The sequence below is a fragment of the Falco cherrug genome, chromosome 15 (assembly GCF_023634085.1).
Source record: "Falco cherrug isolate bFalChe1 chromosome 15, bFalChe1.pri, whole genome shotgun sequence".
NCBI classification, from domain to species: Eukaryota; Metazoa; Chordata; class Aves; order Falconiformes; family Falconidae; genus Falco; species Falco cherrug.
The window spans coordinates 7,102,582-7,126,361 of NC_073711.1; the positions used below are offsets into that span (position 1 = coordinate 7,102,582).

Genomic DNA, 23,780 nt, shown 5'->3' on the forward strand with positions numbered 1-23,780 from the left:
AATATTTCTTAAAGATTGAACTGTATAATTGTATTAAAGATAGGATTAGTTACTGTAATGTATTGGGGTTTATATAATACATGTGCTATCTTTATATGTATACACGCAGTAGCATGTAAACTTTGTCAAGTGTTACACTTGAAATTACTGTGACTTATTTCCTCTTCTCCTGCCCTGCAGCCCCAGTTTATATTAGGAATATTCAGTTTTGTGAAACTAGTATATAGTTGCTTAGAAGAGAGTGGAATAACAGTCTAGAACACATTACAGAGCAAAACCAATTCTATGTTCAGCTGCTTTTATCATTTGAAGTTTAGGCTTAAGATGGAGATTTGTATTATTTTAGGTGAAAAACCCCATTATTCAGAGTCTTAAATACTTCGTGGATTAAGATTATTCTTTAAAAATTAATTAGAATCTGTTTAAGCAGTTGATTCCATTCATTCATTCCAGGCAAGATTGCAAGTGGTTAAGTCAGTCCAGGAATCTGCATATCCTGTTTCAACAGTACCGCTGTCAGATTTGTTCTGATGTTTCAAACAATACTGGTAGACAATGTTGTGTGTATTTAATATGTGTTTCAGTTAGGAGAAGATGTTCTTGAATAGCCAGCGTTGAGAAAACAGAGCTATAGGTTAAATTATAGATCACAAGTTTGAAAGTGTCTTCAATCACTTTTTTTCCTAGTTGAAGTATTAAATGTTTAATTTTGCTCTTTGAGCTAGATCTGTTATGTTAGAGTAAGACTTCTTATTTACGTATCTAGGAGTACATATTAATATTTGGTGATATTGCCTTAATTTAACAGCACTACATTAACCACACTACTCCAACACTGTCCAAGAGTAAGGAGAGAGAAGTGGACAAGAAAGATTTGGACAAGTCAAGGGAAAGATCCAGAGAGAGAGAGAAGAAAGATGACAAGGACAGGAAAGATCGGAAAAGGGTTGGTAGAATTTTTATGAACTAGTTCAGAAAGTTGGTATATGCTTGGAAAGCTTTCTGTTCAAAGCCCTTGCGGTAATAATTGGTTGTGCAGCCCAGCCATGCAGAAGTGATCCATATCAGGGTTGTTTTTCTTTTATTCCGTTACTTCTTCAAAGGTCGGTTTGCAGTAATGTACTCAAAACTTTTTCCCTTCAGAACCGATCTCAAGAAATTTGATGCAGGATGTAATGCCTCAGTTACATTTTAAGCATTCAAAAATCAGTTCTCCAAAACAATATTATAAGCAGGTGCTACTTCAGGAGTATGTTTTAATCTGCTAATATCTGCGTAATTGTATTTGGTGCCAGGATCATTCAAACAGTGACCGAGAGGTACCACAGGATTCTACTAAACGACGCAAAGAGGAAAATGGGACAAGTATGTATTTTATTTTGTGTGTGTGTGTATTAGGCTTTTACTTGTTGCTGTGAATTGCAACTTTCTCCTTGTGTTTTTAGCTGGTTCTTCAAAACATAGTAAAAGCGAAAGTCCTTCTGATTCCCCTCGCTTAAATGAAAAGGAGAAGGAGAAGAGTAAGTCAAAATCTTCAGGAAAAGAGAAAGGTGATTCAATTAAAGCAGAAAAGATGGAGAAGAGCTCCTCTGGTAGCAAAAAGGTAAAGTAAGCTATTATGGTTTTGTTGTTGTTGACAGAACAAGTCAATTACTTTTTCCTAAATTTGATTGCTGCTTTAATGGCCTAAATTAAAAAGATATGCTGTGAATGTGTAGGAGAACTCTTGGAAATTCTGGTATCGTGTAGCTCTGAATATTTCAGCAGTCATTCCTGTAAGGATAAGTAAATTGGAAGAATAGTTCATCTTGGCAGTAGGTAGGAAAATTCAGAACCTTATGCTGTAGTTTTTTGAATAATCTAGAATATTTGCAGATTGGTTTGCTGAGTAAATATGTGAAAGCAGGCTTAATTTACATATAAACTAGGCTACTTGTATTCAGGTGTTCAAGTGCATGTCAACATGTTTGGGGTGTTTTTTGTGAAAACAGGTATGTTGTAGTCATATGTGTAAAATAACAGTAGTTCCCAGTTGTAACTCTTCAGTGAAGGTAACTGCCATAGAACTGTAAGACAAAGTTAGAATAATCTTAGAAATCACAGAAGCAGATTACTGTCATTCTATTTTTAGGTTTTTTAGCTGTGGCCACGTGTAATTTTAAATACACGTAATCCTTCTAATCTGACTGTACAGTGTATGTTATAATAAACTATTTCCCATATGTGCATTTTTTTAAAGGAATCAAGACATGATAAAGAAAAAACTGAAAAGAAGGAAAAACGAGACAGTACTGGAGGGAAGGAGGAAAAGAAACAATATCCTTTTACACATTAGCATTTCAGAAAAAAACAGAAAATAAGCTTCCTGTTATCATATGTAGTAAAATAATTTTTTTTTTCTTAACACTGAATCTACTCATAAATCTTCAGACAAGCATAGATAATGAAGTTTGTTCCAGCCAAGGTAAAAAATTGTGATGATTTCCTATTTTTGACTTGGTATCTCCCAGGGCTTCTATTTACTGGTAAAGGATATAAAACAAAACAGCCTGAGTGTGAAAGGGCTGAACTTAACTCATCCAGGGTGATTTTTTCAGTTGTTCTGGGGGGGGTTTTTTTGAGTCAGGGTCACTGTGGTGGTGTGTGTTGGTTGGGTGTTTTTGTTGGGTTTTTCCTCTCCTTCCCCCATAATGATTGTACAGGTGCTCAACTTCTTTTGGGAAAGAAAAGGAAGGGGGGGAAAAAAAAAGAAAAAAAAAGGTGGGGGCGTCAGCAATGTTGCATGTTTGGCACTTTTTCCAAGAAAGGTTGCTGTACAAAAACAAAGGCGAATCTGTGTGATCCTGACAGCCATCAGTCTGTTGATAATCTACCTGTTAATTAAGAATATCTCAACTAATATGTTGTAAACTCTAGTTTTGTATCCTTTTCTTTGATCTTTAACAAAAGCGCTAGCTTTTAAACCAAAGTGCTACATAGTGTAGTAAGTCAGTTCATTATCTCTGCTTAATCTTTTGTCTGATCAGATTTGAGAAGGAGGAAGCCAAAGGAAAAGTTTTACATGGAGACATTGACTATCTGCAGAAAGAAAAGCAACTTCAGAGTATTTTGAGTAACCCATCTTCAACCTGGAGCTTTCAGAACAATGAATTGTTCTTTGAAGCTAACAGAGGGTTTTTTTCCAGACCTATGTAAACTTATGGGTATTTAAATTTAGTTCTAGGGATATGAGAGTGGGGTTTTTTCTCCTCTTTGTATGTAGCCATTTTAAAAGTCTCGGAATGTTTCATTTTCAGTGATGTGGGAAGGAAAGTGCCCCAGTGAACTTAAAACTAGTTCACCTGAACTACCCAACTTGAGCCGTACACCACTACCAATCCTTCTGCATAAAGCAGCGGACAATTTTACATTTTAGAAAGTGTGTATATGTTGGGTAAACATGAAAATAACCGATAGTGTTCAACAGATGTTGAAGAATATGGCTTCTCTCTCCTTTTGCAAATTGTCCAAGTGCTTTATAATTCTTAGGTTTGTTCTCTGTTTACAATTGATGAACTGTTCCAGTTAAAAATTTGTGGGTTCTGTGAGCACTCAGAAGTGATGATAAGCTGAAGTGAAGTAGAAACAATTTTTTGATTCGGTCACATTTTTCGCAGCTTGAGATTATTTGCTTGCATAGAGTAGTTCTGTTCTGACTACTGAACTACATATAAGGCAGGTGGTTTTCCTTTTTTATCAGACAAACCAATACCGTTACAGAGAGGGGGGAAGACTGTTTTTAAATACGCAAGTCCTTTGTCTCAGATTTCGAAGAGGCTGAAAACTTACCTTGTTTTCATTGACTGTCTTGCTGATCTAGAAAGTGCCACTACTTTTCAGACGTGATTTGTTATGAATCCCATTTAAAGGTGGGGGGAGGGGAATTTTTGCTGTGAGGGTGGTCAAAAACTAAGTTTGCCCACAGAGGTGATGGGGCTGCCAAGCTTAGGGTACCCAAAACTGATCTTGGCAGGCCACAGCCCTGAGCAACCTGCTCTACTTAGTTCTGCCTTTTCAGCAGATTTGGACTCAGTCTTCCGAGATTCCTTCTGAACCTCATTGTTTTTGTGAATCAATTATATGGGTGTCGTGTTTGAAAATATTTGAAAGTTTTGACATATAATATCACCTTAAGTGATACTTATTGGCTGCGGACTCAAATGAACATTACTTCTTTTAGTGGCTGTACTTGCTTTAGGTGTGAGAGAGACACCGTGACACAGTCCCAAGTTCTTCTGTTTGCCTCTAACTTAAACCAACAGGGACCAAATCTGAAAGGTGTAAAGACATAGCTGTTGGGAATTCTTCTCAAGAGGCCTGAGGATTATAGGATGGCTTATAGAACGCTTACAGGGGAGTGTTTAGATGAGGTCCAGCAAAACAGAAAACAAAATTTTGAGTTCTGAAATCTTCTGGTCATCTGGAAGTGCTTTCTGAAAAAGTCTCCACACATGGATTGTGGCCTCAAAAGACCAAATGGGAGCATTGTTGGAAAAAGGGTCTCAAGTTCCATTTGGTGACACTGCTTGAAGCGGAGGGCAGATGTGTGGAGGGGTTTTGGGTAATAAAGCTCATGCCGATACTCTGCCCTCCTTGGAGGGTGTTGGTAAAAAAAAGGATATGAGTTCGGGTTATTGCTTCTTAGTACTGTTTCTTTTTGGTTTATTTTCTTGAAATAATAGAAGATGCTTCTGTGAATAACTTCCAAACTGAAAATTATGAGCATTTTTTGGAGGGCATTTCAAGGAATTTTTTTACTCTGTCCTTCAGAGTGGATGGATCCCAGAGGTTCCCCTCACCCCATTTCTTTAAATGTTACTTTTTGGAAAAAAGAGGGGAAAAAAAAAAAGGTCATCTTGGTAGGTGAAGTTCACTACTGAGGACTTGCAGCTTTAATAATAAAATGTAAAGTTTTATCTTGATCAGCAGTTCAATGTAAAGTAACGATTGCCATCAATTAAAAAAGCAGAACTGCATTTTTACGAATGCATCATCATCATTTAAGCAACAAGTGCTTAAGTAAATGTCAGTTGCACAGTAAAACCTACCACTGGCTGTGCAGTGGGCTAAACTGGAGCATCTGGCCTCGAGTACTGACCGCACCCCATCATCTGTGTAGTGAAGTATGAAAAAATCCTTTTTACAGCGACATGGTTGTGGAATCTAATCCTGTGCTTCTGCTTGTTAAATCTTTTAGAACATTCTTCCTAATGTAAAATGTCTTACTGACTACATTTATTTCTTGCCTAATGTAGAGATAGTAACATTTTGAGAGGGTTGTACTTCTGAAATAAGCGACTACTTTTATCTTTACATTAGTGTTCCGCTACTTACTGTGCAGTGCTCACATTAAATACAGTTCTTGCTGTAGATTAAACTAGAGTTAGGGAATGACTGACTCATTAAAATAGTTCCATTTTTCCCCTCATTCTTTGAAATAAAATGCTAAGCTGTGAGATCAGTATTCATTTGAACTACATCTAATTTCAATTATGTATACCTTTGTTGCAGGTGAGATTGAAATGGGAAGATATCCAGCTGTGACCAGAAATGTATTTTCCAGAGTATAGATTGCACAGAAATTTGTGAATGAAGAGGACCCATCTGCATCTCCTTAAATTATTCAGTTCTCTGCTTTATTTCCCCATGCTGAGGATTTAATTGTTGTACATTACTGTATTTTTAACTTGTTGCTTAGTTTCTTACACATTTATTTTCAGTACCTGGCTGAAAGTGTTACCTATTCCATATTTTAGCACAATGTGCTGCAAACAAACAGTTGCCATAGTGCAAATGAGGTTTCATGTGTACAGAGTTCCACTTTAGGTTGTCAAAAATACTGCCTGAGTTTAGTAATTCTTTCAATCTGAAATGCATTCTTTTAGATGTTTGAAAACCACAAATAAACAGTTATTGAACCTTTTTGGATTTACCTCATTTAAACTCAGTTTTTATTTATTACTTGGCCTGTTTTTAATATCAGTAACTAAAAAAAAAAAGTCAAGTGGGAGCACTGTTTTCATGCAATGCTTAGGGATTATTTGTATATTGTGTACAACGTTGACTTGTTTAAAGAAAAAAGAATGAACCCTATCCCTTCCATCCCCACCTAAACCTGTGCTCAGTTGTCCCTTGCCACACCTTTTGTTTGTCATGTTGTTTTTAGATTGATTGGAAATGCTCTCTTCAAAACTGAAATAAATTAAGTTTCAATTACAGCTACAGGAGCTTTGTATTGCTGAACTTTAGTCTGAAAAGTTTCACAATGACATTTTTAAAAAAAAAAAAAAAAAGGAATTTTTTTATCTGCTGAATTCTACCAGTGTAACCTTTTTTCTAAATAAACAATAGTTTTCTCAATGGGTCGTAAATCATTCTCTGTGTGGTCACTTTATTGCTTTTTGTATCGCTATGAAAATGTGATGTGAGTTGGAATTGCGGGAGGGTGGTTTTGCTTACGGTGCTCTGTACCTGCTGGCTGAGCAGATGCAGAGGGTTCGTTGCATGGCGCGGTGCCTGCTGTAAGGGGACGGGTGTGCGCCGTGGTTTGGAGAGGCTCAGGGGTTTTGCCTTCCTGCCTTCAGTCAGTTTTACATCTTCCGAGGCATTTGTCCCTCATCCAAAGCTCATTGAAGTCTCTGGCAACCAACCCCCCATTTCCTGACTTAGGCAAGTTAGACTGCCTTAGAGGGTCTCAAAAATTTCTTGGTTTAGTTTGACCAGTTTAATGCCTGACAAGAAAGGGACGCTGCCTCTCTTCTGACGTAGCATGGTAGGTCACTTTGGTGAAGCTGCCATCTCGGATGTTCACATAGGTAAGAAATCCTCGGCTCTGGAAGTCTTCAGATACATTCATGACTGAATGTCCTTACCAAAGGGGTGGATTTCCTTCAGTAAAAACGACCACTAGTTTTGTGTTTTGTTTTGTTTTCAACTAGAAAACGTGGGTTGTGAAAGAACCCCTGTTCTGTGTTCTTTGCAGAAGGTGGCCTGGGTACAGCAGTTCATATGCCCAATAAATGTGTATTTACCAAAAAGCAGGAGTGCTGTTGCAGCTGCATTCTTGTTAAGTTTTGAAGATGGTGCATCTCTCATGCTCTTTCTTTACAACCAGCTCTCGCCCCAGGGACTGCAGGAGCGATTGAAACTTTGAGTGGGCTTGTGTCTCGTTTTTCCCGGAGCCCCGTGAAGCAGGCAGCTGCTGCAAGCCCCAGCTGAGCGCCCCTTTGCACTCAGCAGGTATGACAGGAGGAGAAGTGACCCGCAGGAGGGAAGCAAACTTCCCTTTTGGTGCCATTTAAACACCAAGTCGGCTGAATTGCAGTGTGAGACTGCACCAAGAAGTTCCTCTTCAGCCTCTTCTGTTTACTGCACCTTCTGTCTCCTTTTTAAATTCAGATTCTGTTGCTCATCCATTTGGTAGGGATCTGCTTTCTTTTCAGAACTGATACAATAAAAGTGCGTTGGGGTGTAGAGGAGAGGATCTGATGCCAGTGGGAGGTGTTCCACAATACTTGAGACTGCAGTATTAGTTAAACTGCAAAGCCTTACAGCCTTGGTCCTCGTGCAGCTTCAGAAGACGGTGAGCAGAAGTTGTGAGAGCTGCCACAGCCGCTGCCCAAAAGCTGGGGTGAAGTTTTCCTTTATTTTTAACAGGCATGGCAAATAGAAAGCTAATTGTAATCACTTTTTAATTTCAATTTTTTTTAAAAAAAAAGATGAAGTCATGCAAGTTAAGGACCGGTTTCTTAGGTGTGTGGGATCTAAGTGGCTTAAGTGTTGTGAAGTGGTGATCTTGGTAACAAAGTGAGAGCTCTTGTCAGTATGACTTCTCCCAGCATTGTAATGAATTCCAGGCCCTATAATACTGGAATTATTAGAAAAAGGAGTGTGTTCTCACTTATTTTATGATGTCTAATGGGAGGGGATTATCATGTTTTTCAGGGTTACGTTTTCAGATTGGCAAGCAGAAAATCCATCCTGCCTGCTGGCCTGCGGTGGTTTGTACCGCTGCCATCACACCGGGCTCCGTTGCCGTAATTCTGCTGAGCACCGTGCTTGCAGCAGCAGTGATGCCATAAATGCTTTCTGTTGGCCATGTCCTCCCAGAAAGAAGTTCATTGATGCTCATTAGTGAAACTGATACAAATCAACTTAAGTTTATGCGAGGAGATTGGTCCTTATTGAACAGGTCTGGGAAATGGGGCTTGCTCAGGGGAAGTGTATAAAAGCATTTTTCTCAGAACAGAGTTGTATTAATAGATTTGAATGTTCAATGTTCTATTTATGTGAACTTTAAAAATAAAACCCACAAGGAGATAAAGAGGACATAAAAAACTTAAATCCTACTTGAAATGGTAAGTTGATTGCTGTATGCTGTGTTTAAACAACACTGGTTTGCTCTGTATGGAGCACCACACCTGTATTGCTTTTTCCTGCCCTGCTCTCCCCTATCCAAAAAAAAAATAAAATAAAAAATATATATATATGTAAGGAGCTTGATTTTCTGAGTCATTTCTTTGCTGAGGAGCCATCTTCAGTGACAGCCAGGAGTCTGTCTGCACATCAGCAGCAGGTCAAGCTGATGGGGCTCAATTGCTGTTTGTTCAGAATTTGCTTATAATGACTATTTTAAAACAGTGGAATGTGTGAGCTATGCTGTGTACTGAACTGATAGTGTCTTTTAACAGTGTCGAGCCTAATGAACCTTCAGCATGAATTAGTTGTTTTAACTGGTGGTTGAAACAATGGGCGGTTCACAACATCGGTGGCGCGGTGGGGCAAGTGTTTTGCTGACAACTTAACTTTTCAATAACTGCAAGATAGCAATTTTTTTTTCTTCCTTGAGAATTTTGTTTTTCAGTTTAAGAACTCCTTTGGCGTGCCCCTGTCTGCCTGAGGCGATGAGCCTGGGTGTTTTCAGAGGTGACGGGGATCTGAGCTATGGCCACGCCTGAGTGCGTGACACTGTTGACACTAAAGTAGATGACAGGACTGAGAGGAGATTTAGCATGTGCACGCTTAAAAATTACTGCCTTGTGAGGTGTGCTAACGATGCATTTTTAATTGCAGGAGATGATCTTGGCCTACAGGTACCGTCCACAAAGCAAATCAATTCGGTTTATTCCCAGGAGTGTTTAGAAATAGATTTTTTGCATGGATTCAACATTAACAAAACCAATCCTTTGGCAAATAGAATATTTCATCAGTGACCCGGATGAAGGGATGGAGCATACCCTCGGCAAGTTTGCGGATGAAGCAAAACTGGGAGGAGTGGCTGATACCCCAGAGGCTGCGCTGCCATCCAGTGAGACCTGGGCAGGCTGGAGAGCTGAGCCAAGAGGAACCTCATGAAGTCCAACAAAGGCCAGTGTAAGGTCCTGCACCTGGGTAGGAGCAGCCCCATATACCAGTACAGGCTGGGGCTGACCTGCTGGGGACAGCTCTGTGGGGATCTGGGAGTCCCGGTGGACAGCAAGTTGCCCATGGGCCAGCAGTGTGCCCATGTGGGCAAGGAGGCCAGTGGGATCCTGGGGAGCGTTGGGAGGCGCATGGCCAGCAGGTCCAGGGAGGTGGTCCTCCCCCTCTGCTCTGCCCTGGTGAGGCCACATCCGGAGTGCTGGGCCCAGTGCTGGGCTCCCCAGTTCAAGAGGGCCAGGGAACTGCTGGAGAGGGTCCAGTGGAGGGCTGCAAAGACGATGAGGGGGCTGGAGCATCTCCCTTGTGAGGGGAGGCTGAGGGAGCTGGGCCTGGGTACCCTGGAGAAGGGCAGGCTGAGAGGGGTCTCATCAGTGCCTACAAACATCTTCAGGGCGAGTGTCAAGAGGATGGGGCCGGGCTCTTCCCAGTGGAGCCCAGCGACAGGACGAGGGGCAGTGGGCACAAACCGCAGCACAGGCGGTTCCAGCTGAACGGGAGGAAGGAGTTCTTCACCCCGAGGGTGGCAGAGCCCTGGGACAGGCTGCCCAGAGAGGGTCTGGGGGCTCCTGCTCTGGAGACGTTCCCAGCCCGCCTGGCCGTGACTGTGCAACCTGCTGTAGGTGACCCTGCTGTAGCAGGGGGCTGCACTGGGTGGTCTCCAGAGGTCCCTCCCAACCCTGACCGTTCTGTGATTGTGGGATTTGCTGACTATAATGATAAAAAAATAGCCTTTTTGTATCGAGTGTTAGTACTATTGAACACAGAGACTTACTTGTCTTTTAAATATTGTGTGGGTTTGGGATGGTTGGTTTTGTGGTCTTTTTTTGGGGTTGTTTTGTTTTGTTTTAAATATAATCCAGAGAAAGGGAACTTGGACCAAAACTTGAGCATCCCCGGTGCCTCTGTGATCTGGTCAGTTAGTGCCTTCAGTAATCTGGGAATCTGGCTGTATGTGAAAATACCGAATATTAAGAAATTGCGGTGCTTATAGACTTGTTTGGTAAAGCTCTTCTGATGAGCTTTGTCCTTATTAATTAGAGGTGACTTCTGAATGAATCAGAGAAGATTACAAACCTTTGTCCTGCAGTGCAAGAAAGACACAGACAAATTGGGAAGGGAATCAGGTGAGAGTTACCCACCTCATTAGAGGTGGGGAAGAATTACAAAAAAGGTGAGTATCCAAGCTAAATACTCAGGCACTTTTAATTAACTCATTAGGGCAGTCTAAAATGAAATACTTCCATCAAAGTCACCCTAGTCCTTGGAATTTATTGGTATGTGAGTAAGTTGAGGCTGCGGTCGGGTGTGCACGAGGCAGCCAGCTGGGGCTGCAGCAGTCGATCCCCCCCCGGAGCTGTCACACCGAGATGGGTGAAGAAAAGGTCCCCCTGGGACCTCCTGCGGTGACCTCCGAATGGAACAGGAGGACTAGCTGTCAGCCCAGATGCCTAAAGGTGAGTTGAAACAATCATTTAAAAAATGCTGCCCCAGCAGGAGGGCTGGTCCCTCACCTGGGCTGCCGGCTGGCGGGGTGCTCAGCGGTGGTGGGCAAGGAGAAGGGATGTGGGATGAGGGATGCGGGATGCAGGATGCTCACCCTGTTGCTGGCGTGGCAAGCGTAGAGCTACATTGGGAGCAAACTGCGGCGGGCAGAAAGGAATCGCTGACCTTTGTGCCAGCACGTTGTAGGTGAGAACTCCAGCTGTGCCCTGCCCTGCCCTGGCTGCCCCAGGGGGGCTGTGGGGACAGTGTCTCACCAAGTTCATGCCTATGGGAGGGTTTTGTGTGTGTGTCCCCCAAAAAAACTTGTCAAAACCAAGCTGTGTGTTCTCCCCTGTGTGGCTCTCTGCAGGGACTCAGCTGGATGTGAGGAGACACCAGGGAGTGTTTAGGGGTGCCTGGTGGTGGGAGCTGTATACAGCTCGTGGTGGTGGTGGGGGGGGCAGTCCAAAGACCTTGAATGGAGTGGGCAGGTGAGAGAGGAGCTCCAGCACTGCACCCTGCCACCGTCCTGGCGCACGGTCCGGGGGAAAACCTGCTACAAAGCACCCGTGGATTAAACCCCATTTGTGGTGTGGCCTGTCTGATGTGATGTTCTAATCACTCCGTGTAATCGGCAGCATCTGTGATAGGTCATAGCTTCAGCTATTTTATAATAAGCTATTTTGCCTGACTATGGCAAACTTCCCTTGTTTAAAGGGCAGGGGAATATTAAATAAATATCATTTATATTTATTTGCCTCAGATCAAACTGTGGCTCTTACATTAATTTTGTAGGTTTTTGGTAATTAGTCTGCTCAGTCCATATTTGGAATTCAAATCCAGTAGTTGTTAAAAAGCTTTGAATGATATTAAAATCTGCTCCCTGAGCACACAGCAAACACCTCCCTCTCCGAAAATGCCAGCCTGAAAGGGGTGACAGCTGCTGGCGGGGGGGCGCTGGGCAAATGGAGGTGGGCTTGAACGGGTGCCCAGCCTGGGTGCTGCTGGACTGGAAGCGGATGGGCTCCTGGGACCCCCCTTTCCTATGGGGTCCTGCTGGGCTTGGGGGTCTCCCAAGCATGTGGATGGGCACAGAGACCCCTGGGCTGGGGTCTGCAGGGGCCAGGGCTCCAAGGGGGTTCAGCCTGCCAGGGCTGGGGCTTCGGGGGTGCTGGGGCTCTGGGAGGGGGCGGGGGGCTGCAGGGGGGGCTCTGGGGGCTGGGGCTGGCAGCGACGGGGGCTCGGGGGCTCTGCGGGGGCCGGGGGCTCTGCGGGGGCCGGGGGTAGGGGGGGCAGCGGCGCTTCCCACCCCGAGCGGCCGCTGCATGTCAGTGTTGCTCCGGGCACCGGCAGCGGCCGCGTCCCGCTGCTGCCCCGCGGGGCTGTGAGGGGCTTCCCCGCGGGGGGGGGCACAGCACCGCTGGGGGGGGGGGGGGGGCACAGCACCGCGGGGGGGGGGGGGGCAGCACCGCGGGGGGGGGGGGGCAGCACCGCGGGGGGGGGGGGCACAGCACCGCGGGGGGGGGGCAGCACCGCGGGGGGGGGCAGCACCGCGGGCACTCAGAGCACCGCGGGGGGGGGGCAGCCCCGGGGCCACACGCCGCTCCTCGGGGCCCAGACGGTGCTTTTTTGCACGGGGCAGCGGGGGCCAGGGGGGTGGCCGGCCCCTCCCCCGCGGCTTCCAGGCGCCCCCCCGGGCCGCCCCTGTCCCGCTCGGTGCCCGCAGGAGGGCGGCCCCCGGCCCCCCAGCCCCGGCGGGCAGGCACTGCCTGCAGCGCCGCTTTTCCGTGCCTTTCATCGATTTCTGATGTTACATCATACGTTTTCCTACTCCTTGCAGCGTATCAAGCACCTGCCACGCGCTCATTAATTGGTCAATTACTTTATTTATATGCTAAACATTATCTAAAGCACCAGTCATTACCGGCGTCCTGGCTGTGGTTTGTGTTGTGCATTTTTTATAGGTTTTATGTGCCTTGCCCCGGCTCTGCTGTCAGGGCTGGGGGACCTGCCTGGGTCCCTGCCAACCCTTCGGGGAGCAGCCACAGCTCAGGCCCCCACACTGGGAGGGTGGCTCACCCCCGCCCCCCAGCCCCCCACCCCCCAGCCTGCACCCAGCTCCCCCTCTCCCAGCCCCAGCCCCCTCCCAGAGCCAGCGCCTGTCGCCCATGCTTGGTGTCTGCCGCAGCACTGGGGTAAAGACAGCAAGGCCTGAAATTGCAACAAACATGATGGGAGAATCCCCTGTAAGCGTTTGCTGGGACAGAGCAGGTGCCGCTGCTCATCCTTGTGTCAATCCTTGTCTGCTGCTGCAAATTGGCTCGGAGCTCACCTTTAGCTGTCAGCTCTGCTGGCGATGTCACCAGCCTCTTCGGCAGCCAGGAAAGCCTCTGTGCCGCTGGAAAGCCTCTGCTCATCCTGGCCTCCCCTCTCCCCGCTTCTCCTGACGCCTTCCCCGCTCTGCCTGCCCTTCCTGCTCTCCTGATTACAAGTTACCGTGGAGTAGGAGCTTGTCCTCTTGCTCTTCTGCAAGATGGCCTGTCATCCTAAAATGCCATAGCTATCATAAATAATTTAGGGCTAACGCTTCAATGTTTGAAAAGGCAATAAATAAATACTTGGTGTGCGCACGAAGGTTTCATTATCCCGCTCTCGGTGTCAGCCTGCGGCCGCACGGGCACCCAGCGCGTCAGGCTGCCGCTGCCCCAGTGGCCCCCAAAGCCGTGCCGTGCCTTAGCAGCTATGCTAGGCAGGAGCAGGGATGGAGAGCCTGGTGGCAGGGATGGGGCGGGGGGTTTGCTGGCCTTAAGGTGGGGATGGCAGCTCCTTTGCTCCAACTCCCCTCCCCAGGTACCAGCACGGTGCCCGGCTGCTCCTCTCCTCGCGGGGCAGCTGCCGCTGATGCCCCTGCGGGAAGCTGGAACGTGCTGCCGGTGCTCTTGCAGCAATGCCGCCATGCTACAAACCCTGCTCTAGCGATGACGTGAAATGCAGAGAGCCTGGGCGCAGAGCCAGAGCAGGGCTGCTGGTGGGCTTTGAGCCTCCCTGTCGGGCACCACACTGGGTGGTGGGGCTCCAGCCTGGGGCTCCTGGGCCAGGTGAGCTATGGTAGTGGCTACCCCAACGCCACCGGCGTTAGCCCATGGTGTGACACCAGCCTGGGCCTCCCCTGCAGCCCCGGTGACGTGGGGGCACCAAGCACAGCGCGTGTTGGGGATGGGCGCTGCTGCTCCTCTGGGCACTGTCCTTCCTGACACCAATTTTAGATGTATTACGTTATGAGTTAATATTACTTTGAAATTTATAATATCCATGAAAATATTATCTCTGTACTTAAATCCTTGAGTTTAATTGAATAGAGCTATCATTATCTGGAGCTTGTTTATGTATTGCTGCCTGCAAAATAGAGTCAATTTTCCAGACTGAGATGATGAATCTGAGCACCGAAGACATTTTGTAATTTAATTTTAATAACCATGACGTATTATTATTTTAATAACCATAAATAATATTTTTTTTAATAAAATAATGTTGTAGTGCTTTGCACAAAACCTTGGAAGGAAAACTACGCCATAATAATACAGTGGGAGTTGTGCTACGGTTTGTTAGTGTTATTTTGTTGTCGGATGTACTCTTTGCTGCTACCAGTTTGGGTTTTTTTAGGTTTGAACTTGAACACAGTTTGGGCTCATTTTGCTCCCACGATGGCTCTGGAAGCTGCATGGCTCACTCTGAATTTTTCTTGATATTATTTCCCTCCAAAAGTCTAGAGGCGAAGCCACTTTGGGGTGTGTTAGAAGCCCGCGTCCCTGGGCTGCGGCACTAGCTGTTCTGCCTTTGCTGCAGCGTGTTGTTGCAAAGTCCAGGGTTTTGGCCCAACGTGCACCATCCCTGCAGCCCAGGGAGGCTCCAGGGCCCCGTCAGCCCCAGGATGGCAGGACCTGCTCCTGCACCTCATCCCTGTGGCCATGGCCCCGCGTGGGGCTGTCCCCCACCCTCGTTCAGCCTGATGCATATTTATGGACAAAACTTCACACCCATTTTGCTGGGATTTGGTGGCGCCGTGCCAGGGTTAGTTAGCCAGCAGCCTCCATTGCCCTGTGGCTCTCACTCTCCCAGCTCGATGCTGGGGCTCTGCAGGCGAGTCAAGCCCCGCCAGCAGCGGCACGTTGCGGTGGGTACCCGGCGATGGGAGCATTGCTCAGCATCCCGTCGGGAGCAGCTCAGGACTGCGCTCTAGAAAAGTGTAGCCCACTCATGTTGGCCTGGTCGTTGAATGTGAAATGAAAGATAAAGGACAGAACAGTATTTTTTTCATGCCTCCCTGCATTCGTTGTGTGGGCACTTTACATATAAATAGGCTCATTTCAGCGAGGGCTCCCCCCAAGGCCAAGGTGAGGGATGCTGTGTCCCTGCAGTAGGGCTGGCCCTGCACCGAGCCCTCTTCTCACCCCCTAAACAACCTGAAACCTTCAGCCCTTTAGGGTCAAATAATTGTTTACTGCTTTTACTTAGCCCTTGCTTATTCGTAGGCTTGTTTTGCTGAAGACCTGGCTGAAGACGCACAGAAGGGCTCAGCCCCTGCATCCCACCGCTGCGCTCACATGCACCAAGAGCCAAGGTGGGACCCTAAATGTCAAGAACCCTAAACAAGACCCTAATGTCTCTGCCATTAGAGGCTGCCCACTGGGGAAAGGTATCAATGTGACCGCCATGCATGTTTTTCCCTGAGGTCCCACCAAAGGGATGTCCAGGCAGCTTGTCTGGTTGGGCTTCAGGGTGAACTTTGCCAGCAGGTACCAAGTGGTGACTCAGGTCCCATGCCCACCAGCAGCGCTATCTGCCCAAGCCCTTTGATGTTGGATTTTTCTTTTTCAGATGATCTCTACATCCCCAGCCACCCAAATGAAGCCGTGTGCTGCTCCAGCTCACAGGGGAGCACCGCCTGTGGTGCCCAGGGAGCACGGTGGGAGCTGGTTCTTGATGGGGACCACGAGGTTGGTTGGCTGGGGGTACCCCTGATGGGTGCGATTGGGAGCACATCGGTTGTTTTCGTACTGAGATTACTTCCTATGGTTCATTGCTTGTGGCGACTTGGAAAAACCGAACTCTGGCAGAGGTAAGCTCAATAAATTAGAGTCAGGACCAGCTGCAATGTTGGGTGTTGGGTGGGTTTTTTTGTTCTTTTTTTTTTTTTTTAAAAAAGCATTGCTAAAAATGTGGGAATTGCAGGAAAAGACATCTATATAGTCAACATTTGAGGAATTTATTTACCCGCACTGGTGCCCACTGCAGGGGCAGGGCATAGCATCCCCCTCCCTGGCTGCAGCCCCAGGGGCTCTCTCTTGCCCCTTCCCCCCTTCCCTGCAGGATGCCCTTCAGACCTGGCCACAATCAACCAGTTTTATCTCAGCAAGAAAAAAAAAAAATAGTTTGCAGGGCACGGAAACGGAAACACACATTTCCCAGCAGCATCCTCTGTTCAGTGGTGTGGGTGAAGCATCAGTGGCATCCTCTGCCCCAAACAAAATACCTGCAGGGCATCCCAAAGAGAGCAAGGTGAGCTTCCTGGCCAAAGGGATATCAGGAGGCAGGGATTCTCTCTCCTCTGGTGAAAAGATCAGTGGGCTCTTTCATTTTTTTTTTTTTCTTTACAGTTTTATTTACAAAATGTATTAAAACTCTTTGTACAACACCTCATTAAAATGAGGCTCAGTAATTGATGCCCACACATGCAGTTTATGCTTTTACAGCCATTAGTTTGCTTGGCAATTTTTCTGCTCACTGAAGTGCAGTTTCAACGACCAAAAATAGGAACTTAAATTACAAAAAAAAAACCAAAAACAAAAAACAAAAAACAAAAAAAAAAAAAAAAAAAAAGAAAAAAGGAGGGAAAAAAGTAGAAAAAGGAAAGAACCCCCAAATCCCCCAAAGCAAAACAAATGAAAAAATATACGGAAACAAATCAACGTGAGACTACTGCCGAACTTCCGATAGCTTGAAGTTGGTAGCTGGAATTGGTAAGCACTCAACACGTTTTGTTTTAGCTTTACATGCAAGTTTAAAAAATATCGAACCATTTACCAAACTCCCTTCACCGGTGTGAAGCCTCCACTCTTAAAAATTGATCTGATAAACATACATCTTTTATACAGCTTTTAAGAAAAATGTTTGTTTTAAATACATCTCATAACTGCACAGCTTTAGCTCGCCCTTGCTGGGGACGTGATTGCGTTCAGAAGTTGAAAAAAAAATCACAGTTTCATGAAAAGAAAATGAAAACAAACCAACAATTTTTGTCAATATCTTGTTAAAAACTTGATCAATAAATTATTCTCCTATGAGCTTTTAAAATTATTTTATATTACATTTTGTTGGAAATACTTATTTTTAACAAGAATTTCCCCGTATTTTTTTTTTTTTTAAATCCTATTAAAAGTTCAAATCTATCATCAGCAAACTAAATGCCTAAGGGTCAGACTGCTTTAAATGACTTTCCTTTTTCATTGTATGTTACTGATGAAATAAAACTCTATAGTAAACTACAGAAAATACATATTGTCGATTAGAGGTAATTAGTATGCAGATATTCCATTGAACATTTCCCAGGTGACTGACAATATGTTTAAAGGTGTGGTTGTGTTTTTTTTTTTTTGTCTTTTGCTTTTTTTATTTATTTATTTATTTATTTATTTATTTTTATTTAAAAGATGAAGTTAAGTAGTTTCCGGGCAGAGGTTCAAGGCTGAAATGCTGCTGCTAAGACGTTGGATGTGAGTAATAGTGAGCCCCTACCTGTAGCAGTGCTGGCTGGAGCGCGGTGTTCTCTGCAAGGAGAGGGCAAGGACGGGAGCATCCTCTCACCAGTAGCCATGAAACAAGAGTTGGCAGGAGCCGGTATAATATAACAGTACGAGCAGGAGTCATGTTAGATCGCTTAATATTACTCTGGAACTGCAGCTCTAATTTGAGTTACTATCCTCTTTCCTTACTTCTGTTGTAAAAGGACCGTTACCGAGAAGCATTAGCTGAGCACAGTGCTAGTTGTGGGAGAACTCGGGTGAAGCAGAAGCAGGCTGGGCAAAACTAACCTGCACTTCTCTTGCTTCATTGCTTGATATTAAATAGTGAATTAAAATGCAAATGCGCAGCAAGAAAAGAGATATATGGTCTGAACCTAAACAGCAAGTAGCTTTTTTTTTTTTTTTCTTTTTCTTAAAAGCCACCCAATGTCATTTTAATAAAGCACCTGTAGGTATGCCTGATGATAGTTTAAAAAAAAAAAAAAAAAAGGAATGCAATATTTTCTGCCCACACTTTAGCTACCTTGTCAAGAAATTAATTTACTGATCTGGAAGCAAGACATGCAGTTCCACAAATTACTTTCTTTTGGATTTACAGATTCACAGTCATTGACCTCAACTGGCTTTAATGCACAGATTCTTTTCTTCAGGTGTTACACCTTTTACTGCTATACAAAATTGCTCAAATTAGCTGGAGAGTGGCTCGGAAAAAAAATAAAATCACACCACTGGTAAGTAAATACTGAAACATCTTGACATCAGCTCATACAAGCAGTGACAGGCCAGTCCATGTTCGCACGCAGCAGATTTCTGAGGCTTTGTGTCAGGAGGAGTTTCATAATTTGATACGATTGGGGTGGCTGATGAAACCAGCTGCGGTTTGCTTTCAGGACACAAGTTCATTTACTGTGCAGTGGTATCAAAGAATGGCTTTTGTTGCACTGATTTTTTTACAAGAAATTTTTTTCACATACTAATATCTTGTTACCAGTCTTTTCCTTTCCTTTTTCTCCTTCTCTTTTCTCTTTTTATTCTTTTCTCTTTTCTTTCCTTTCCTTCTTTTCTCTTTTCTCGTTCCTTTTTTCTTTTTAATCTTTTTTCTTTTCCTTTTCTTTTTTCTTTTCTCTCCTCTTTTCTCTTTTCTTCTTTTTACTTTTTCTTATTTCAAGCAAAGCAAGAATATTTCGGTGATGGTTTGCATTGTTGTGAGTCTCAGAGTCTTCCATAAGGCACTGAAGGAAAAAATATCAGTTTTTCCCTATTAAAAGTACATTGCACCATCATCAATGCGTGTCATGCCTGACACCTCAGAGAGAGTACGACTGGCTCAGGTGGTCCAAATCCATGAAGTAGCCACATTCTCTGCTGCTTCTCCTCTTGCGTGCTGTCAGGGTGAGGATCTATAATAAAACCAGAAAGATTTCATCACTGCCCGGCAGCAAGGGGCAGGGAGGCGCAGTCTGTGGGCGATGGGCTAACCAGGCTTTGCCAGAGTTGCTTTTCGGCAGTTCAGCTCTGCCTTTCACACTTTAGAAAATGGCATTTCTAGCGCAGACTTTATTGCTCTACTGTAGTTTTTTTTTGAGACTTCCTAAAAGCACTTACCTGACCTGATTATAGCTTGAAAAATAAAGGGGAAGAGGTGACTGGCCAGAGAGATGCGCCTCCTGCTTACGGTAATTTTTAAAGCAATTAACAAAACACTTTTTTATGTGCTGAAACTAGCCCAGCGCTGGAGAGAGGAGTTACTTCAGCACAAAGCCAGCTATCGCTGTTTGTAATGCAGGCCCAAGGTACCCAGCTTACTTCTGTGCAGGGGAGGAATTTAAATCATGTGTACCAGCTCTGAGGCTGCCACCGGCCGATGTCTGAAAAGCCCTTTTGCAGCAGTCCGCTGGGGGAGGCACACAACAAAAGAGCACACACCCCTTGAAAAGAGAAAGAAAGAAAGAAAGAAGGAAAGAAAGAAAGAAAAGAAGGAAGGAAGAAAACCCAGAGGGTTTCGGTTCCTGGCCCGTAGCCGTACCCCTAGATTTTCACACTTTCTGTTCCGTACACGTTGTAGCCTTCTCTGTACGTAGCGTAATTCTGGGTGTTGGTGGCAGGAGCAGGTTTGAAGTTCTGCGTGTTCTTGGTGAGTTTCATTCGCTTGGACTCGGCCCGCGACTTGTAGCAGAACTCGATGAGTGCCACCATCATGGCCAGCCCGAGGCCTCCCACAAGGATATAGAAAACCCCGGCCACATTGCTCAGGCTCAGAGCGCTCGTCTTGTCCTAAGAGAAACGAGCCATGCTGTTAGTTTTGCACCCAGGAGCAGGCAGGCAGACAGACAACAGGCTATGTGCACTCAGCCCTAGCTGGAATAGCTACGCTCACAGCGTTTAGTGTCCCGCTCGTGGCTCAGTGCTGTCCCCCCGTCTCCCACCCAAAGCGGGCAAAACCCTGGCCGACTCCAAGGCGATGAGATTTTTTTATTTTTTTTTGGCCACTGACTTCCCCAGGCCTGCAGCATCCCAGAGCAAACCTGGCTACGGCCGAGCATCCCTGGTGGCAGAGGCACCTTGGGAAGGCTCCGACGGGGAAAGCAGTGGCTGTGTAGAACAGCAGGTTTTACCAAAGGCCACTATAAAACGAGACAAAGGAAAACCCAAACCACTGCACGCTCGGTTTTGGTGAATGTAGATAAAATTATTGAGATGCTGCTAAACTTATCTACCTTTTTTTTCCAACAGTTATGAAAAAGAAACCACACCAAACCACCCTAGGAAGACGGTCAGTTACTTTAAGGTCAAGCAGCAGAGCCCTCAGCTAAACTAGCACCTGTGGTGACCGAGGGAGGGTGAGTTACCAAATAAAACTGGTCATTGCAACACAAAAAGATGCTGCCCAGGGTTTACCTTCCTTCAATACATGTCAGATGGGGGAGAAGGCTTGCATTTGTAAAACCGGGATTCTGTAAGCGGATTAGAGAGCTGCAACCCTTTTGCTGCTGCAGGGCTGGCTGGCTGGGTGCGGGAGGGATGCCGGCGGGCAGGGTGCCTGGCCGGAGCCCTGTGGCAAGGGGCTGTGCCCTGGGAAGACTCTTGCTGATGGTGCTTGGTTTATGAGCATCTCCAGGGACAGCAAAAGTTGCACGTAGTCAGAATAAAATAGGATCTACCTTGTAAGTGCCTGTGCGTTTCACAGGCAGTTTGGATAGATGCGGTTGTAGCCAACAGCCTGCTGTTGAAGCTAAAGGTATGATTCATTTACACCCCTTCTCAATCACCGTTGCCTTCTGCAGCTGCTGTGCATTCGGATGTCCCATGACCCCAAATTTACCTCGTACAACAGCCACAGGGTGATGCCCTAAGCAACTTCCAGCCCAGCTGAAATCAATGAATTTTTATTTTTGGCTTTGATGGAACTTGCAATCGTCCTCTGACACTGAGAGGGTGCTTCCAAATTATAGTTTTCTGTTTGAGTGATTATAGAGAGCTCTTCCACAGGCACCAGAGGCGTTAGGCACTCGGCTGCGACTGATTTCAGCTGGAGCTGGATTTCTCCTTCTCTTGGTGTCCTTGATAATGTCCTTTACTCCAACAAGCCCAGCACTTCTACAGCGCTCTTCTCAATGGCTCTATAAGCATTAAAAAAAATAAATAATCCTCTGTGTTTTCTTTTAACTGACATGTGTAAAGAAATATTTCTTGCATTTAAGTGTGCGGCTATGGGGTTGTTCCAGCGGACACCTCAGGGGTGGGATCTCCACTGGGGTCTCCAGCGCTCCTGCACAAGGAGGCTGGCCCTGCAGTGTGGCCGGCGTGGGACAGGGCAGTACAGCAGCAAAATGGTTCAAAGCAGAATCAAAAAGAATATACAACATTTATATTGTGAGTTACCAATAGTATTTCCAGATATTTTTTTTTCCTTTTAAATCAAACCAATTTCAAATCGAATTGGGAACCAGGGCAGGAAGGGTGGGTTTTTTTCCTTATCACAGGTCTGTCCTGAAATCGTCCACCCTTAGCAAGCGTGTGGCTGTTTCCCAAACTGACATGTAAAGAATCTAAGTCACAATTTTGAAACAAAAATGTGTTTTTTTCTATAAAACTAAAAATAAGAAAGGATGCTGGCCTGAACAATACGCATTGGCTGTGCTGAAACGTGCACATTTAAATGAAGACACCAGCTTGGGAGGCTTTGGGGGCTTCTCTTTCTGTGTTTTTCTAGCCAAATACTCAAATAGTAAAACATACTTACAACTACAGTCTGTTACTGCACAAAAGAAAAATGCTGTCACGTTCAGAGACTTAATTATTTTTTTTTCTATTGCTTTTCTTTCAACCTTCAAAATGTAAATATCAACTTTTGAGAGTCATTCTTTGTATAAACAAACAGTGGGTCAAAATGTGATTGCTAATCAGTACAAAAAGACCTTCAGCGACTGACCTTACTTCCGGAGTCCTTGGCTCCACATTCACCCTTATCGTACCACCATTTGTTTTTCAGCTTGTCTAAGATGCCTTGTTCACTGAGTTTCAATACTGCAAGGTTTACAGGAGTTCTTCACGTGGGAAATAACATAAATAACATTATATTATGTTATTTTATGTTATTCAATCTTTAAACTACTTTAAAACTATACAAAGCGATAAAGCAGGGTTCCTGGCCACAATATTTACACTGCAGGCAACTGGATCATCCCCTTAAGTTAACGCTAGAGCAACGCTATATTACCAGGTCCTGCCCATATCGCTTTGAGTAATCGGCACTCACTGTTAAATGAAGGTAGCAGAAACAAAGCAAGGCCAATTTCCCACTTTGGCACAATCACAGGTGCCTGCAGTAGCTTTAGGGATGACGGTGGCTTTGATCTAACCGGACCCCGGTATTGCACTAACAGAGAGCAAGCCCCCCAGCCCAGCCAGCCTGCCTTCCCAGGGTCGGCCAGCGCTCCCAGCCCCCCAGCAGCCCCCCACACCCGGGGGTGCAGGGGTGTGTCCGCCTCTGAAAAGTAAAGGACCCCAGGGTGGATGCCACCAAGGGAGGTGTCACCAGCCATCACGGCCGTTCCATTCTCCCACTCCTGCAGTTGCTGTGCAGGGGCCATGCTGGGAGTCTCCGTGAGTGCTGCATCCTGAACACCGCCGGTCCAGGGAGCTGCAGCAGAAAATAAGCAAATGCAGACCTTTATGAAACAAATTAACATGGAAACTGTGGCTGAGAGTGCCCTGGGTGGGAAATGTTGGCAGGATGAAGGTTAGCTGTCTGCTAAGAGCCTGCAAGCCCAGGGAGACCAGAGCTGGCCTGTCCCTTCCCTGCGGGAAAGCAGCACCTGAGGAGCCCTTGGTTGGGTTTTGTCAGTTCCATTTCCTCATGTGATGTCTTTGGGTTTTTCCTGCCTGTTCTCTAGGGCTCCCTACATCAGGGCCATCTTCAGTTCCTGCTCCTGCTTGAACTTTTGATCCCTGCTCCATGGCTGTGCGAGGCAGCTGGTGGGGAGGAAAGGGACGGGTCCTTACCCTCAGCCATGCTGTGCCACCTTGCACGGGATGACACCAGGCAGACACACTGTACGGCTGCCCTGCAAGATGCCCCACTGTGGAGCCATCCCCGCCTGCTGCCGGCGGAGGGGACTCGGCTCAGCCCCGCTGCCAGCCTCACCCCTCGCTCTCGCTGCCCCTCACCTTTCCCCCAGCCCTGCCCCAAGCGCAGGACTCTGCAGAGCAGAAGAGACCGGGCGGAAAGAGCAGCACAACCTGTACAAACCACCTCAATTACAAGCTTTACTACACGGCGGCACTTCGGGAGATGCTCGCAGCACGGCCCCCAGCTGCGCCCTGCCGTGCCTGGGGCAGGTAGGTACCGGAGGAAGCAGCTGGTGAAGAAAAGCCCCGTTCCCTTCTCTGCCAAGAAGCTGCCTCCGAGGTGGCCGTGAGCCCTGTGGGTGGCTGATGTGGATGGCGCTGCCCTCGGAGGTGCTCCGTGCCCGTCGGGAGGAGAGCAGGTGAGAGGTGCCAGCAGCCCACGGAGCAGGGGACAAGCCCCGTGCT

The 23,780-nt window shown here is 46.0% G+C and overlaps 2 protein-coding genes and 1 long non-coding RNA gene across 10 annotated transcripts in view; 2 read left to right on the top strand and 1 right to left on the bottom strand.

Annotated features, from left to right (window-relative positions):
• The window catches only part of THOC2 (THO complex subunit 2), a 55,520-nt gene extending 49,110 nt beyond the window's left edge, over positions 1-6,410 (top strand). For 2 of the 4 annotated variants that reach the window (XM_055727151.1, XM_055727152.1), the window contains 6 exons: positions 809-946; positions 1,296-1,365; positions 1,446-1,603; positions 2,240-2,316; positions 2,417-2,464; positions 5,551-6,410. In XM_055727151.1, coding sequence (XP_055583126.1) covers positions 809-946; positions 1,296-1,365; positions 1,446-1,603; positions 2,240-2,316; positions 2,417-2,444 — 471 coding nt within the window. In that variant the 3' untranslated portion in view covers positions 2,445-2,464; positions 5,551-6,410. Of the gene's footprint in view, positions 1-808; positions 947-1,295; positions 1,366-1,445; positions 1,604-2,239; positions 2,317-2,416; positions 2,465-5,550 lie in introns of those variants that run through there. The other 2 variants (XR_008735190.1, XR_008735191.1) reach the window with 1 other exon arrangement.
• A 2,587-nt stretch (positions 6,411-8,997) lies between these two features.
• On the top strand, positions 8,998-16,703 carry LOC129737409 (uncharacterized). Its single transcript, XR_008735234.1, has 6 exons — positions 8,998-9,131; positions 9,236-9,411; positions 10,498-10,583; positions 10,678-10,913; positions 15,474-15,562; positions 15,820-16,703. It is a non-coding gene; the product is annotated as an uncharacterized LOC129737409 (long non-coding RNA).
• Positions 16,704-17,578: 875 nt separating this feature from the next.
• GRIA3 (glutamate ionotropic receptor AMPA type subunit 3) overlaps positions 17,579-23,780 on the bottom strand; it is a 154,070-nt gene continuing 147,868 nt past the window's right edge. For 2 of the 5 annotated variants that reach the window (XM_055727412.1, XM_055727409.1), the window contains 2 exons: positions 19,771-20,018; positions 17,579-19,144 (listed from right to left, as the gene is read on the bottom strand). In XM_055727412.1, the coding sequence (XP_055583387.1) occupies positions 19,773-20,018 (246 nt within the window). In that variant the 3' untranslated portion in view covers positions 17,579-19,144; positions 19,771-19,772. Of the gene's footprint in view, positions 19,145-19,770; positions 20,019-22,176; positions 22,292-23,780 lie in introns of those variants that run through there. The other 3 variants (XM_055727410.1, XM_055727411.1, XR_008735233.1) reach the window with 3 other exon arrangements.